Source organism: Talaromyces atroroseus (genome assembly GCF_001907595.1).
Source record: "Talaromyces atroroseus strain IBT 11181 chromosome Unknown scaffold_10, whole genome shotgun sequence".
Classification (NCBI taxonomy): domain Eukaryota; kingdom Fungi; phylum Ascomycota; class Eurotiomycetes; order Eurotiales; family Trichocomaceae; genus Talaromyces; species Talaromyces atroroseus.
The window spans coordinates 368,380-384,789 of NW_017971442.1; the positions used below are offsets into that span (position 1 = coordinate 368,380).

The following is a 16,410-nucleotide window of genomic DNA, read 5'->3' on the forward strand; positions in this document are numbered from 1 at the left end:
GACCAATGGTGAAATATAAAAAACGCCGGATATACTCCATAGCACTGCACGAGCCTTCCATATTTTCCTTTTTCCGGAGATTCGGTTCATTACTCTAGATTACTTCCTTACGCTTTTACTTTTGACAAAGAATAATTGCGACCTATAGGACTTCTTGAGATCAAATGAGTCATTCTGATCGGTGATTGGGCTGTGAGATTCCGATGAGCTTGCAATCCACTAGTCCGAGGTAGGCGGATGGTCACTTTAACTTACTGTATCCTACGATTAGCTGCTGCACTGTCCCTTCTGCTCTCGGCTATATGAGCTCGTCTGTGATATGAAGCAGCTTGATGAGACAAATCAATCCATAATAGCAGAGGCACCGCTCTAGATTTATTTGAGCGCGCTTATGTTTGCGCCATAAAGCAGTCTCATACGAAATTTCACTTCAGTGGATGAAGAAGTTACCTGTCATCCGACTTCGTTGGAGTTCTTTGATCCAGATACTTCAGTACGCATCCTGATGCAGTCAAAGGCATCAGTCTTTCATATTATGGGAAGATAGTTGCGTCATTATCATACACAGCAGTGGATATATGTGACCCTGTAACTGAGCAGCGTCTGCATACATTTGAGCGGCGCTTTTTTTTGGAGACGCTGGATGAGGATTACCATTCTGCTCGCTATAACTTCAACAACCAAATTGCGTTCTCGTACGATGGGAAGACACTTTGCATCAATATCTGGCAGTACTATATGGATACTGGAATTACTAAATGGATAGCATCGGCACACGCTCAAGGGTCATACTCTCCCAATTCATCAGATCGCGCGGTCACTCAATGGAGATTTAGTGGCATCAGCTTCAAGCGCTCAAACGGTGTGGCTTTGGAATTCATATACTGGGAAGTGCCTACATGCATACATACATTGGCTCGGAATGGCCGGCGTGGCAGTCAGTGTTGTTCAGAATATTAGCTTCAATATTTAGAGCTTATGAGGAGGGTTTTAAGGAACACACAGCAGAGATAGCTGAGAAAGGAACATTCAAAACCCCAAGAGGAAAAGCAGATTGTAAGACTATACATGAATCTGTATCAGTATATGTTATCTTTGACTCGTGAAATACTTCTGAACTTCATTTAAAGAATCACATCCACAAACCCGATACGAGATGAATCTACTCTGCCTTGAATAGATCTCCATAGACGTCCTTGCTCTTATGCACTACAGGTTCATTATTCTCTCCCATAGAGATAGCGACAGCCGTGGATTCATCCAAGTCGTCCTTTTCCAACCCGAGCACATCATTGTGGAGGCCGCGGGTTAATTTGATGTTACCACCTCCATTTGGAAAAAAGGTGCGGCTGTAAAGCATTTGCACAAACGCATGAGCGTCTCCTTTTTGCTCTAAGGCATTCTTTGCACTCTGCCAGCGCTCTTCAGAGGATTCGTCGGTGATAGTCCAGTCAGCGTCGGTAGTCCCCGTTACACGCTTCACGCTTTCGAACATGTCGCGCTGGCTTAGCTCGAAGCTCGATATGTACACAGGAACGTTGCGAAATTGTGATAGGGTCACTGAGCGGTCATCTTCATTTTCTGGGAACTCTTTCAGGCTCAGCAAATTCGCAATGGCTTTTCCACACTGCTGCCAAGTACTTGTGGAAATAGTGGTGTTGCCGCCATCGAAAAAGGTCAAGGAGCGCTTCTTGAAATCAAAGCCGTAGCGATCAGCTCCGCCGCCCAGACTAAATTCATACCAGAAGCCACAAGACAGCAGAATGTAGGAGCTGACCCCTAGGCTTTTAAATTCGGCAATCATCTTGTTTCTAAAGGGGGTAAACAAAACATCCTCGCACATCTTGTCGTCCGCCGGGTCATGACCGTACCAGTTTGGTAGGACGTATGATACGCCAGCCTTTGCAGACGCGTGGATCAACTTGAAAATGGTGTCCCTCGGAGCCATCACCGACAAAGCAATAATTAAGGCCTGCTGTCCCTTAAGTGCCTCTACCAACGTAGTGTTGTCCTCGACATTGTAGTCGATCCAGGCAACTTGAACGCCGTCAGGAAATGTACTCGCGCTGTTGGGGCGTGAGATGATTGTCACGGCATGCTTTCCAGTCTTGAGCAAATTCTCGACAATATGCGATCCCATTCGACCACCAGCCTTCAATTTCAGTCAGAAATAGCGTATATAAAACGGTTTCATGAAAGTTTTAGAACGCGAGACTTACGCCAATGACAGCAACTTTCTCAACACGATTGCTGAACCCTGCGGGTTTGTCTTTGCTGTATTCTGGCGACATGATCTGTTTCTATCCTCTAATGGCGTTTTACTGATTCCATAGCACCGTGAACTCACTACCTTGTGTTCAAGGTTAATTCTACCATCCTAGTCCATGGCGAGTAAGCTGTTATTTGTAGACGTTCTTGCAATGCTCATGTTGTGAGCTTGAGACGTGAATGTCAATGCATTTAGCAAGGGCTCGGTGATAACGCGGCGATAAGGGCATGCTGGAGTTGATTATCGCCTTAAACTTAAACTGCCTGGCGGAGGTAAGGAATGATAGACTCCGATCCTACCACAAATTGCAGTCATGGGCAAAAGTTACATCGCGAGGCAAGCATGCAATCCGGATTTAGCACTGTAATTCTAAGACCGAAATTTGGTTGTCTTGGGGACGCACAAAATATATGAGGTGACACCATTGTTCTCCTATCCAGATAAATATGTTGGCGTAGGGAGTTAAAGCCTGAACGTAAATAACGTCAACGTCTACATGGGCATAGTCTCGCGTCGGGATGCTCCTCAATAAATACCCTTGCTGTCGCTGTCGTGTTTACTTAGAATACTCTATCTGCAAAGTCAATCACCTGTGCCTTTTCGATAATCCCATCAAGGCTGCGGATGAATCCCTGATGCACAAGGTCGCTTTGAACGTAAAAATCTCGATCTTCTTTACTGGCAAATTCAACGACAAAGGCATGGGTAATACCATTCTAATAGTGGAACGAAAAAAAAAGGTTAACAAAGTGTGGATTTATAACGGTCAGGATATGATGCTGGATGGCTACACACTGACCTGGATCCCTTTGATGGAGTTATCCACCCCGCCGGATGAAGATTTGATATATGGTTTTTGAGAAGACGGATGGAGACAGTTGTCTTCTAGTGCGAGCATGCGACTGTTGATCTTGGTTGAGGTAGATGTCAAATTCGGCATGCTATTAAATGGCCTAGGATTTGATCTAACATCGCTGATAACCGCAGAGTCAGTGCTTGCTTTGAATTGGAAAAGCACAATATGAGTGATTGGCATATTGGGGGGATGTTGGGCAGACGTTGTATACAGAACTGGACGAAGATGCGCAAGCAATGCACACAGAGAGACAAAGGCCACAAAGACGCCTACTAACTGTCTCCTGGAGGGCATCCTAGCTGCTGTCGTTGCTTGTCGTAGCTTGTGTTGTTAGATTCTCCGCGGTTGGCCTGAGGCCCAGGAAGGAATCCGACCAATCGGAGCAGGCGGTCACAAGCTCTGTGTGCCTTCCTAGATATAATGTATTCTCCAATGTCTACATAAATGTTTAGGTTAATGTATAAAATAACGATTATAAAAAGAGTATGTTTAGTGTTTATATATATATATATATGAAATAGACAGAATACTTGTAGAATATATATACATATTCCTTTCAGTGACCTGTTTAGGATGTTGTCCGAGGATTTAGAACGTCACAGCCAATAGATCAGTACCATAAGCATGAAGCTGAACACGGCTGCTAGACAATAAATAAGAGAGTCTAATGAAGTAGTTGTTGACTTTGCAGTCGCAAGAAATTGGCTCAACATGCAAGCCTCGTCTCACTTAACTGACCGTGCTGTGAGCGCTACTTCATCTATGTAGCACTTCGTATTAGACTAATCTGGCGCCATGCCTACCATACACTCCATTACGCGTCCGTCCTATACAGTAGTGCACAGGATGATAGACCGGCAGCCTAGTATTGTGCCACACGGGACAGTGTCTGGTTGCAGATATGCGCTAGATCGACCTCTATGCTAGTCATTCAATAAGGAATTTCTCGCAATCGATATCCGATTGTACATGATGGAGGATATTTGATCCAAATCTTGGCGATCCATGCAGCTGATAGTTTCTCTCAGCCTCACAATTGCTTATGTTTACACTTATTTTCTTCATAATATTCGAATTCAGTGTTAATATAAAAAGGTGGCGCTGGCTTCCGCCGCGCTACGTTGCAGTTAAAGTTAATGCGAATAACTACTCCAACAGAGAAGTAGCAGAAACAGAGTTACGCATAACTCGACACATAATAGAATCAAACCCTCAACACATAGGTCGCCATTTTGTCCGTACCCTGCTTGACTCATCTGAATTACAGGGACCTTGTGGCATTCATGTTTGCACACGAGCCTCTTTGGTTGCTGAAGCAACGTTTCCAGGGAAATGTCGTTCCACCTGATGTTCTAAAACTGGTTTCTAAAATGATCATAGAAGGCGTTCACTATCTTCACACTCAGTGCAGTATCATCCACACAGGTATCTTATCCCACCGATCGATTGGCATGGCAGAACTTTCTCAACCGCTAACAAATATAGCAAGACCTGAAACCTGATAATATTTTAATGGCTCTTCGAGAGCAGAGTGTACTAGAGGGGGTTGTGCATGATGAAATAACCGACCCCTTACCTCAGAAAAGAACTTGGAGATAGGGCAATATATCTTTCACGGAATGAATTTGGCCTTCACGATAGGGGAATGGGAAGACCAGTAGTTTCTGACGTCGGGCTTGCTGTGCGTGGAGACAATGGTTCTCTTCACCATCATCTTATTCAACCAGATGAGTACCGTGCGCCCGAGGTAATACTTGACTCGGGCTAGGGTTACAGTGTTGATATTTGGAACCTGGGTGTCTTGGTAGGATTTATTGAATCTACTCTTTCAAGGCAAACCATTGCTAACTTAAGAAAGATCTGGGATTTGCTTGAAGAGAGAGGCCCGTTTGATGTGGCACACTCACAAACGCAGACATATTCCGTTGGACAACATTTGGCACGTATCATTGCTTTGATCGGCCTGCCTCCACTAGATTTTCTCAAGCGAGGGGCAAAAACCTCTTAGTATTTTGACGATGAAGGTACAAAATCGCACGCCTCGGTCTTTCTACTATATGAGGAATACCTACGCGAATGCCTGGAGGTCAATGCACATGGAGGGTTAACAAAGGGGCACATTCGGCCTCATCGTGTAGAGACACAAGCAGACCACTCACAGAATACACACACATACATTTCTCCTAATAATCCGTTCAGGACGTATTTCGTTATTCATTTCCTTCTCTCTGCCTTCATTCCTAAGCCGAATCCGGTAGTGCATGACATGTAACAGCAAATCTGACAACATTGCCTGCGGACCAATTTACAGTTAATCTGTCGGGGCGCAGCAAAAAATGCTGAGGAGATTCTATTTAGGAGAACTAAGTGTTTCATCTAGCAGCGATAGATCCTTCTCATGCATCAGTTGGAGAACGCATTTCCAGAGAACTTTGCAGCAGTAACGACCAGAGTCCCCATTTCATCCACATTGGTGAGCCAGTAATCCAGCATCCATCCGCCTTCGGATATATTATTCTCGTCGTTGTAATTTGGTTGAGATAAAAGGTCGCGAAATAGGAGAAGCTGGTCGAGGTCTGACTGGACTGGACTCAGCATATATTCCTGCGTCCAATCCGCTTCTGTGCTAGAATTCCACATGCTCTTCGTGCTCGGGAGAGGCATCTCAGCGAGATACCCTGCGCTGCCACAAGCTTGGTGATCTAGGCCCACGGATACGTCGAAAAGCGAGCTTATTATAAATATTATGAAAACAGTCCTGGGACAGTAAATTGTAAGTACAAAGTTGAACTGGATAAGCAGCGGGTGAGTACATATTTCATACCGCCGTACTGACTCGCCAATGATCCACTGTTCCCAACGTGGCAGTAAACTCTTTTCTGATCGAATGTGAATGGCTGGTTGAGCGCCTACTCGTCTCGCGACTTTCTACTCGCACTATTAAGCTTCATGTGTAGAGGAAGAAGAGGACGGAGAAACCATACCGTCATAGTTACTATCAACGGGATGTCAAAGTCCGTTACGGTCTCGTCTTTCTCTAGGATTCGCAAGATGCAGTAGATGCACATGGCTTGGAGGGCAGCCACCAATTCCCAATCGTCGTAGTCATAGCACTGTAATATATAGTTTGTTAGGAAAGTGTCCCACCGGATGGAAAAAGAGGGAGTCGAACCTGTTGGAAAATCCGTTCCTGCTCAGACCGTATTGCTCTCCAGATATAAACACTGTTATCCTTGTTTTTGACCGACCACATGGCGACTATTCCCGCGCAGCGGGCCAGCGAGTCAGACTCGAACTTGCGGTCGAGAAGATTCTTGACCAAGGATTGTGAATGCACAAAGGGTGGAGCACTGTCTTTGCTCTCTGGAAGCATCATGCGTGGGTAACTGCTGAGGTTGACAAGGACATACTTTCGGTTGAGTGATAGGTCTCTAAAAGGCATTTTCCTAGGCCAGAAAGACCTAACAACCGGCGGAGCTGGCTGGTAGATATTCAGAAGATCATTGAAGCCCTCATCGAGAGACGAATTGTTGGATCCAGAAAGTGCCGTTTGCGATGGAGATACTTCCACTGCATATTGATTTGGATAAAAGTGGAGCAGTGATGTGGAATTATGAGTAATTGGGTCCAGAAATGACGCTGATGGTGATGACAATGCAGGGCGGGGTGTCTGTGTCTGTGGATGTTGTGGAATGTGGTATCGGCAGGTGGCATTTCTACCCAGACATCGTGAACAGGCCGGAAATCCAACATCGCAGTGAACTTTGGCCTTGGTACAGTTAATGCATGCCTTCTTCCTAGACTTAGCGGGATTTAAGGCCCTTTTCCTGCAGTAACTGGCATGTCGAATACATGACCTCCCTGTGGTGGTTGCCGGTTGGAGTTAGCCACCTCAGGCAGAGGAAACATGTATGTGGTGGAGGAGTGGCACATACGGTTGTCAAAGTTCTTTTTGCAGATTCCACATTGCAGTTCTGGAACCATCTTGCTGACTCTGGACTGCGAAAAAGTGAATTGACAATCGTCGCACGCAACTCCGTCGATAGTCGGCAACCTAAATAGCTAGTCAGCCAGTTAATTACGTTCCAGTTGTTGCTTACTAATGTGCTTTCCTAGGCGTTGTTCCTTCACGGGGTTTAATTGCCTTAACAATGCTTAAGTGTTGTGTCAAAGCTGTATGTTACCTGCAGGGGCGTTTTGATATAACAAACCTCTTTGAGGGCCATTATCCTACATTCGTATATTGCGTCCATTAAAATTACACCTTCCCTAGTTATAGCGATCAAGTAGCGTCGAATAGGTACATACGGATTGACGGTCTTATCTCCGTCGGTGGTAACTAATGGCGTTGCTAGTTAACTAACTAACCAAGATGGGTTAGTAAGCACGACGGAGTTCCGTGTCTTAGGGCTAGGGCTAGGGTTTATCCTCGGGGTTGCGTTGAGAAAGACGCTGTATTTAAGACAAACGATTGAGCTCTTGTCCCAGGTACGCAGCAGGGAGCTGTCAGTCATTACTGCATCTATTTTGACGCTACATCATCATTATCGTCATCAAGCACTACTACAACAACAATGGCTCCGATCTTAAAAAATGAAGCTGCATGGCTCCGGGCTTCCGGGGCTTATCCATTAGAGATTGGCCCAGGCCCTCAACCAGATCCAGCAGAAGATGAGGTTGTTATCAAAGTTAGCTATGCAGCGGCAAATCCACTTGACTGGAGGGTGAGACAGCCCCACGTCTGTCCTTGATAATCCGCTTCTTACATGTATCTACATAGTTGCAAGACGGTTTGCCCTTCCCAATGGATTTCCCAAACATCCTCGGCGCTGATGTTGCTGGGACGGTGGTGCAACTTGGATCCAAAGTGACCCGATTCCAACTTGGACAGAGAGTCCTTGGGTACGTATTAGCTGGCACACATACGTGAGTGCTAATCGGCTAATCATTCATCACCTTCTAGTCTCTGCAATGGTCTGGTGGTAAATAAGAGGGCAAATAGCGGATGGCAACGATACAGCACGTGTCCAGAGATTCTGGTATCGGCAATCCCGGACTCTTTACCCCTGGCAAATGCGGCTGTCTTGCCGTTGTCCATATCTACAGCTACGACCGCCCTCTTTGTTCATCTTGGACTGCAACTCCCTTCTCTGGCACCAAACCCTGTGGGAGAAACGGTTCTTATTTGGGGTGGAAGCTCTTCATGTGGTAGTTCGGCTATTCAACTTGCCGTTGCTGCTGGTTACGAGGTTGCCACAACTGCCAGTACTAGCAATTTCGATTACGTCAAATCTCTCGGTGCATCACACGTATTCGACCACACAGATCCAAAGGTTGTTGAAAAGGTCCTTCAGGTTCTAAAGCCTGGTGATCATGTATTTGACTGCATCAGCAATGCGCAGACAATGAAGACTTCCGCTACAATACTGGGCAGAATCGGCGGTGGAAAGCTTGCTCTTCTGAATCCACCGGAAAACTCGTATGCAGAGAATGTCAAGCCTATTCACAGTATGTTTCTTGAGATTTTGCCGAGTAAAACTTCTGGTATCTATCGCTAACGAGGAGGGCACGTCGATTTAGTATTTGCTTGGGATCCCGCCATGACTGGATCTGACGTTGGTGATGCTGTGTTACGCAAATACTTTCCAGCCGCCTTGGCTGAAGGAAAAATTCAAGCCAAACCGGATCCAATAATTATTGAGGGCGGACTGGAAACGGTCCAATATGGCATCGACCTGCTGAAAAGGGGGGTCTCGGCAAAGAAGATTGTCATTGAGATAGCTAAAGAAGAGCTGTAAGTTATTGATCCGAGGGTAGCTAAAGAACTTTCTTTTTTTAAAGTTCTCCTTGAAGGGAAGTTAAAGCTGTTGATGTACCTAGATGGCACAAATTCGTTTGTATATAAAGCTCATAGGAGTCGTGTGACGTTGGAATTGTTCTTGACGCTGTTACCTTGCATACTTTCACAAAATTGATGTATAAGCTAGATGTCTCTATATTGGTCTGGAGTAGTCGAGGTGACTTGAGAAAACCAAGTTCATGGTACCTCGTCTGAAAGTAAAATCCCCTTTGATTCAACGCTATTGGGGAATCACATGCTCTGTAGCATCGACACCAGCCTTCCACCGATACTTGGCAGCTGGATGATCGTTACGCGGGCCTGTCTGTCCTTTCTGCCCGTAGAAGTTTTCACGATAAGTGCCTCCTTGTACTGCGTAATCATTCCAGAATAGACCCCGATTACGCAGTTCCGGAATAAGAAGCTCTATTATATCAACAAAGGAGCCAGGTTTGACTGCGTAAGCCTAATTCATTAAAATCTGTAAGCAAACGATTGAACAGCGTATACTTGGCAAATGGGGATCGTACAAAGTTGAACCCATCAACATCTGCCTCTATTACCCATTTCTCTAGCTCATCTGCGATCTGCTCTGGAGTGCCAACAGAAGTCGCACCCAGGCCTCCCACTGTGATATGTTGAGCGACAGTGGTTTTGGTCCATTTTGGGATCCCAGGCGAGGCCTTTGACCAGCCCTCTACAGCCGATCTGATAGCATTGCTCTCCACGTGTCTTAATTCTTGGTCTTCGTCGTACTCATTCAAGTCGATCCCAGTCCAGCCACCGAAAAGCGCCAGCGCTCCTTCAAGAGACCCGAGCTCTCTGTATTCGGCAAACTTTTTCAAAGCGTCTTCTTGCGTTCGTCCTATGACAGGGCAGAATAAGGCAAGAAACTTCAAGCTACGGGGATCGCGACCGAATTTTGTCTCGGCCAGCTCACGAATCTCAGCGATGCTCTTCGCCACGACGGATGGGCTATGGCCGGCGACGAAGATGGCTTCAGCATGCTGTGCGGCGAACAGCTTACCGGCTTTCGATGTCCCGGCTTGTAAGATTAGGGGTGTGCGCTGGGGGCTTGGCTGACAGATGTGAGGGCCAGGCACGGTATAGTATTTACCTTGATGGTTGATGAGGCGAACGCGAGAAGGCTCGGTGTAGACTCCACGTTTACGGTCCCGGACAACGGCATCATCACGCCATGATGACTCCCATAGTTTGTAGTTGACTCTGACATATTCCTCTGCAATCGCATATCTGTCGTCGTGTTCTGGTTGTTGCGCGTGTCCCAAATTGCGCGCTGCCGAATCGAGATATCCTGTCACAATCTGCATAGGATTCGTTTAGTAGTCTGGTTGAAAGAAAATATATGGCGAGGATCAACTAACATTCCACCCGATCCTAAATCACGATCAGTTTATGTGGCACCAAACCTATAATGAGGAAACTCACCGCCCACTGGAAAGATGATCTACCGTGGACAACCTCCTAGCCAGATGATATGGCTGCTCGTAAGTCGTCGCCACCGTCACCCCAAACCCGAGATTCTTGGTTGCTGCAGCCATGGCTGGCACCACTGACAATGGCTCATTTACGGGCCATTGCGCACCAGAGATGATAGCGGGATCGAGATTTCGCGGGCCTTTATAGACGTCGTATCCGCCTGGGAAAAGGAAATCAGGCTTGAGGGTAATACTTGATACGGAGCATTGTTGGTTGTTACCTAACACATCGGCAATGAAGATGCCATGAAATTTGGCTTCTTCTAGCAGTTTTGCAAGCTCAATCCAGTGGTGCACATCGTTGAATCTCCAGGATTCATCGTCAGGGTGCCTCCATAGCCCGGGGGACTGGTGGCCACTGCCTATACACGATGATGTCAATTCTTGTCTCGGTAACAAAAGCGATGCATATACTAACACATCTCAACGAACGCGTTGAGTATGAGACTCTTGGGAACCTTGTTGCTTATTTCGGGCATTTTGTCTTCTTAGTTGCGTGTGCCACTTAGTACTGGCGCTGATGTTGAACATAGGTATCTGGGTGTTGATGTACAGTATAGGTATGGAAACCAAACAGGTCATGGACGCAATGAGCAAGCAAATACCCCGCGGCGTGCGAGTTCAGTCTGCATAGTCTCAGAGTGGACCGCGATGGCGCGATGAGTCCAAGACGTGTCGATCTCGCTCAAACTAAATTAGTTCTGCATACTATGTGGTGCATGGGTTGGGGCTCTATCAAAAACCTCTCGATGACTGGTTTTCCCCCTTTACTGGACTCACTCTGTTCTGTGGATGTCCAGCACGCCATTTCTGCAGATCCCCGAGCTTCAGTTTAGGGTCTGAATAATTTCCCGGTATTTAGCGCAGCTTGCGATGAGAACAATTACTGAACTACTAGAAAAATGAATCACGCATCCTTCAAAAGTCTCGGGTCTTAGGGCTAGTTGTGGACTATAGCCCCTGTCGGCTCCAATCTAGTCGGGTACAATATGGCATTGCCGGTCCATTCTGGTTTGCAGCTGGCTGCAGCGCTATGATCGTCTTCTTCGCATTCCTCGGCGATTCGTGTAAGTGCAAGATTCGCAGTGCCTATACCTCGCTAGAAGTGGTCTGTTCGCGCCGTCCGGATCGTAATCATGATTTTGTGTTTGATCATCAACATCGTCGCATGTGCGAATATGCTGCTGGGTGCTTCGGCCGTGATTCCTGCCAGGTCCTTCCATCCGTCTATGGCACTGTTGCCCCTGCATTCTCATCCATTCTTTATTCGATAGTGACAACGTATATAACGCAGCCGCAGAGTTATAGCTGAGCCGACTTTGAAAGAGAGAACCTCGCGCTTTAGAAGCTAGAAGCTGATCTAACCACCAGAGCTCACAACGAAAACAACAGAGAATGGCCATCTTACGGCCAAAAGACCTCAAAGGCTGGGGGCGAATTGCCGCATTCTGGTCCATAGCGACATTGATTGGGGTCACTGGGTGATTGGCCGCTACCAATGTATGGCAGTCGATATTTTAGCAAAGGGGGGGGGGGGGGGGTTTGCTGCCCTATCAGTTCTTGGAGTCCATGAAAAGACATCATTGGCTACAGTTTATCACTTCGACCCGTGAGTTATATGACTGTGGCTTACCATACTGATGGTCATGTTCTATGCACTTATCGACGGTGGAATCCAGCAGATGGACATATATATGACTGAAGGCATTAAACAAATAAAGACCGAAGAAGGGGGTTGCAATGGAATCAGGACAAGAGCCTTATTTTCTCAAAAATTATATCTAACGACGGAGCAAGGAGGAGGATCCGTCAAGTGTATCGCATTGTGAATTATAGTGCAGTTGGCTGCATGATAATCGCGTTGCAAATTCTTGTGTTATACTCCGCAGTCAGTATGTTCGATATATTCCGAACTTGGGTTGGTATTCTGCCTTTCAGGAGTATGTACTAAGAGTGATGAGTTAGTTTCGCAGAGTTTGTTGTATTCGTCTTAATGACTTAGAAAAACTAATCCTACTCAGAGAATAAGGGGGTCGACTCTATTATCCTCCTCGACGTTGTAATGTAGTTTAAGTGGCTGAAATGCATATCTGTCAATTTAACATGATTTGATCACTGGGTACTAATCCTTGTGAGATGAGGGCAACAGAGGGGCTGCAATGCCTGTACCTCTTACAATATCTGACAAGCACTGACTCCAACTTTCAAAGTAACCAGGTACCCCTGTCGGTTATTTTCCTCATGCTGGGGCTGAAGCAATTCCCATTCACAATGTCTCACCCGTCCTTCGTCTGCACTCACCAAATCTAGTGTCCTTCTCTGCACTCCCCTATTGAACCGCTTCCAGAGAAAGGTACACTGCCACCTGCGATATTGCTGAGGTACTAAGACACTTTCTTCGCCGCCAAAGTCTCCTCGTGCCACGTGCTCTTTCGGTATCACCGTCAACTGGGACGCATCGACGGATCCATTCGCGTTCGAGGAGGCGATACTTGAATTATGCGGCTTGTACCACACACTTAGATCGTTAGGCAAGGTTTGCAGGAAGTCATCTGCTAGGACCTGATCAACACACGTCGGAGGGAGCCAGTGAAATGTTACGGGATCAAAAACGCAGTTGTTGGCGCTTGCAGTGGTAGCATCAGAGCCGCAGGTAGCAAGAACTTGGGAAGTAGCCGAGGCAGACACGAGTTGGAGACTAATGAGTTGGAGGATGAGGATAAAGCCGAGGAGGATCGCAACAAGAACGGTCATCCAATGTGACCGCCAGAATCGGTATTGAGGTGGTATCGCCGACGGCTCCTCTACAGCCTTGGAGCGGGCATTGAGGAAGGGCTCCGCTTCGTTGATAGGAGATTGAAAATCCTGAACACTCATGGAGACGGCCGGGTTTTACGCTGGCTGCCGCTGTTCCGGCGGTGTCGGAAGATAGAAGTCTGATTAGCGCTTCGAGTCCTCTTAGAATAACTAATGCTGAGATCCTTCTAGTAGAATGACTCGGGTGAAAGGAAAGACAGGTTCACTTCTAGTAGAAGAACTCGGGTGAAGGGAAAGACAGGTAGACAATTGCCAATGTTTGCATAGGAAGTAACTAATATGCATGATAAGCCTCTGGATAAGACGGCACGGGCTGAGGGTCTAGGCGGGGATCTCAGATATGATAGAAGTTAATCTCAGCCCCTAAATTACTAGTTCATGCTACGGCAGATTCTGTAGCTGGGCTGCTCACTGCTTAGTGGTTACTCTGCAGATTTGAACTCCTAGCACTCTTCTAAGTAGATTGGTCCGCGTGTATTTCTCCATATTGGTACCCTTACGTAACATCTGCTATCTACACTGCTACATTAGCGTCAGTTATGTATGGAGTGTATCTGACATTACGATTAGATCCAAGTCTAAAGATATGGCCCCCAGCGTCATTCACAGTCTTCCTGAAAATCGGGTACTACGGAGAGTAGTCCGTACTTACTCTATCTTGTCTACTGTACTAGTTCTGTGACAGAACTTTCGTTGTTTCGACTTCATCGGGCATGCGTTATTATTTCGCTTTTCATTGAAAACGAAAAATTTTGGCCTGCAAAACTAGATACATTGACCACGCAAAAATACGAAGGTAAATACAATCATTATGCATTAGATATATCTGCAGAAGTCCATAGCCAGATACCAGAGTACAGCACAAGTAGAACAAGGAATATCTACAGGATCATGCTCCTATGTCTAAAATAGTCTTGTTGCCCTTGCATTACTGCACCACATCATAGAAAGAAACAAGAATAATACAATCATCAGCTCGTCGTTCACACGCACTGGGGTGGTAATCCATCAAGTCGCTGTACCGGCTGCCCATTTTTCCTGCCTGTGCCCTCTCCCAACTCAGTAAGACCGGGAGGCACTTCTCGTTGCTTCGCATCCGCGGGCTTCTCAAAGGCATACCAGCGGTCGTGGCCGTTCTTCAACTTGTGCTTCTCCTGCCACTCCAAAATCGCATTGAAGTCCCGACATTGTTTGCGGATGGCAAAATCTGGAAAGGGAGACACTTGCGTTTCACGCCAGTTGTAAGTCACGGTATCCACGTCAGCATGGCACATTAGATTCTCCAACAATGCCCCCATGCAATGGTTCAGATGCATGGCAAATGTTACGGGGGGCTCTAAGTCATAGCGATCTCCCCAATAGTATTGATAGTTTGTTATCAACCCTTTACGGAGGGCATTGAGACAATGAATCTGATGGAATGCGTCAATCTCTACCATCCATCCTGAACCCCATTCCTCCGACCACCACTCAGTGGGAGAATGGATGGCTAGCATAGGGTCCTTTCCGAGGCGGCGGACGTCTGTCTCCGAGATACTGTGCAGGCCAATGTTGGATATCCGATCCCAAGCAGCGTCTACCTCAGGGGATGGTGGCAAGCGATAGATATCTCGGGGATCTGATATGTTGGGGAAAAGTGGGATATGAAGCTCCTTAGATATTGCGGGGATATGGAGGCGATCAAATATTGGTGCTTTGGGAAGGTCAATATTGCGATACCCTTATCAAGAGAGCAGAGAACATACAATAGCCTGATGTCCATCGAAGGAGAGTATTCCCTGAGGAAAAGTAGAGAAAGCAGATTCCCATTGTGCAGATATTGGTTGCTAGGACCAATCCAGCAATCATAAAACCCACTAATCGCCGGCGAGACACCTGGACAGAATCCCGGATGTTCCAGGTTTCTAGACGGCCAGACTGTCCATCACGTAAGAGCGAGTGCTCGGATGAACTCCCGTCTGTTAAATCCGAGGATTCTTTGTCTTCTAGCTTCTCATATGTTTGACCTTTTGAGAGATGCATGGCCTACGGATCGTGTTGAATGATGGCCTAAAGACAGAGGTGGGATATGCAGTAAGGGAAGAAAGAGACAGTTCACGGAGAGAATGAAAGACACTAATTCGAGTTCTCGCCGAGACTAAATAATTGGCCATCAAGCTTTTTACTTTACGACGTCCACGTCTTCTCGTCTTCCGTTATCTGCGATGAGCAGTCGAGATAATAGCTATACGATACGATTTGGCAAAAATGGGGGCCAAAAGGTCACGGCCAGATTGGGGTATGTATGGGGACCTATTAAATGTCTCACACGCCTCATCGCTGTAAAGTGCGCAGTGACTTGTCACGGACTATGACCGAAATCAGACTTCGTAACGCGGTTTGGGCTCGTCGATGACTGCATTATCTCACCCTTCACTGTCACCTTCTTGCATGAAATACCACCTGAATATTGACTAATTCAGTAACTCAATGCTTCCATGATAAAGCATATGACTATTTTGGCGTCATTTTGTCTTTGCATTAGCCTTTGAGGGCTTTTTTGGGGCATGTCAAGACTTTTATAATGTGGAGCAGAACCCCACGATGTAACAGTTACGACTGTAATATAAGCCCAGATCCGTTTGATAAGTTTCGTCATTTATGTTCTCGTATAACATTAAAAGTCGTGCTTGACATGCCACATCGGATTTATCATCCACACTAACAAACTATAAGACAGGGTAGTGCCGGAGTCTATGATTCGATTCATCACACTCAGAGGCATCCTCGCTGGTATATAAGAAAAACGGAATTGTTTGTTTCAGTTTTAATTCCAAAGGCCTATAAACCTAGTTCAGGCATCAAATTTTATTCTTGAAATCATCATTCTCATCATGCGACTTCAAGTCATCGCTGCAGTGCTTGCCCTGAATCTGGGCTTGACTCAGGCTAGGGCCATTCCGAAGCGTACTGGTAATTCGTTTCCCTTTTTTATTATTGGTTCTAAATAAGCCCTAGGCAACGATGTCCTCGGCCGTACTGTCCAGGCTTGGGGAGGTGATCTGAATGGTATCGAGGTTGATGCCACTGAGCAGTCAGAAAAGCGTACTGTCCAGGCTTGGGGTGGTGATCTGAATGGTATCGAGGTTGA

At 46.4% G+C, this 16,410-nt stretch overlaps 8 protein-coding genes across 8 annotated transcripts in view, besides 1 other annotated feature; 2 read left to right on the top strand and 6 right to left on the bottom strand.

Annotated features, from left to right (window-relative positions):
* Positions 1-1,162: 1,162 nt before the first annotated feature.
* Positions 1,163-2,291, bottom strand: UA08_06930 (hypothetical protein; the record flags this gene model as incomplete). The annotated part of the gene is made up of 2 exons (XM_020262251.1): positions 1,163-2,152; positions 2,220-2,291. 2 exons carry the CDS (start codon positions 2,289-2,291, stop codon positions 1,163-1,165), a joined length of 1,062 nt encoding a protein of 353 aa, XP_020117589.1.
* A 538-nt stretch (positions 2,292-2,829) lies between these two features.
* UA08_06931 (hypothetical protein) lies at positions 2,830-3,419 on the bottom strand (the record flags this gene model as incomplete). The annotated part of the gene is made up of 2 exons (XM_020262252.1): positions 2,830-2,985; positions 3,069-3,419. 2 exons carry the CDS (start codon positions 3,417-3,419, stop codon positions 2,830-2,832), a joined length of 507 nt encoding a protein of 168 aa, XP_020117586.1.
* Positions 3,420-3,699: 280 nt separating this feature from the next.
* Positions 3,700-3,739: a repeat region (Identified by RepeatMasker using a combination of RepBase library and repeat library created with RepeatScout).
* A 1,789-nt stretch (positions 3,740-5,528) lies between these two features.
* On the bottom strand, positions 5,529-7,109 carry UA08_06932 (hypothetical protein; the record flags this gene model as incomplete). Its single annotated transcript, XM_020262253.1, has 5 exons — positions 5,529-5,883; positions 5,950-6,053; positions 6,110-6,238; positions 6,298-6,695; positions 7,061-7,109. The coding sequence occupies 5 exons, from the start codon at positions 7,107-7,109 to the stop codon at positions 5,529-5,531; spliced, it is 1,035 nt and encodes a 344-aa protein (XP_020117587.1).
* Positions 7,110-7,699: 590 nt separating this feature from the next.
* UA08_06933 (hypothetical protein) lies at positions 7,700-8,976 on the top strand (the record flags this gene model as incomplete). Its single annotated transcript, XM_020262254.1, has 5 exons — positions 7,700-7,849; positions 7,906-8,027; positions 8,089-8,633; positions 8,706-8,919; positions 8,967-8,976. The coding sequence occupies 5 exons, from the start codon at positions 7,700-7,702 to the stop codon at positions 8,974-8,976; spliced, it is 1,041 nt and encodes a 346-aa protein (XP_020117584.1).
* A 229-nt stretch (positions 8,977-9,205) lies between these two features.
* Positions 9,206-10,942, bottom strand: UA08_06934 (hypothetical protein; the record flags this gene model as incomplete). Its single annotated transcript, XM_020262255.1, has 5 exons — positions 9,206-9,430; positions 9,495-10,289; positions 10,350-10,362; positions 10,414-10,825; positions 10,882-10,942. 5 exons carry the CDS (start codon positions 10,940-10,942, stop codon positions 9,206-9,208), a joined length of 1,506 nt encoding a protein of 501 aa, XP_020117585.1.
* Positions 10,943-12,480: 1,538 nt separating this feature from the next.
* UA08_06935 (hypothetical protein) lies at positions 12,481-13,340 on the bottom strand (the record flags this gene model as incomplete). Its single annotated transcript, XM_020262256.1, has 2 exons — positions 12,481-12,540; positions 12,765-13,340. The coding sequence occupies 2 exons, from the start codon at positions 13,338-13,340 to the stop codon at positions 12,481-12,483; spliced, it is 636 nt and encodes a 211-aa protein (XP_020117582.1).
* Positions 13,341-14,263: 923 nt separating this feature from the next.
* Positions 14,264-15,302, bottom strand: UA08_06936 (hypothetical protein; the record flags this gene model as incomplete). The annotated part of the gene is made up of 2 exons (XM_020262257.1): positions 14,264-14,973; positions 15,026-15,302. 2 exons carry the CDS (start codon positions 15,300-15,302, stop codon positions 14,264-14,266), a joined length of 987 nt encoding a protein of 328 aa, XP_020117583.1.
* Positions 15,303-16,153: 851 nt separating this feature from the next.
* Positions 16,154-16,410, top strand: part of UA08_06937 (hypothetical protein) — a gene marked incomplete at both ends in the record, with an annotated part of 546 nt that continues 289 nt past the window's right edge. The window contains 2 exons of the mRNA XM_020262258.1: positions 16,154-16,232; positions 16,278-16,405. Of these exons, the coding sequence (XP_020117590.1) occupies positions 16,154-16,232; positions 16,278-16,405 (207 nt within the window). The remainder of the gene's footprint in view (positions 16,233-16,277; positions 16,406-16,410) is intronic.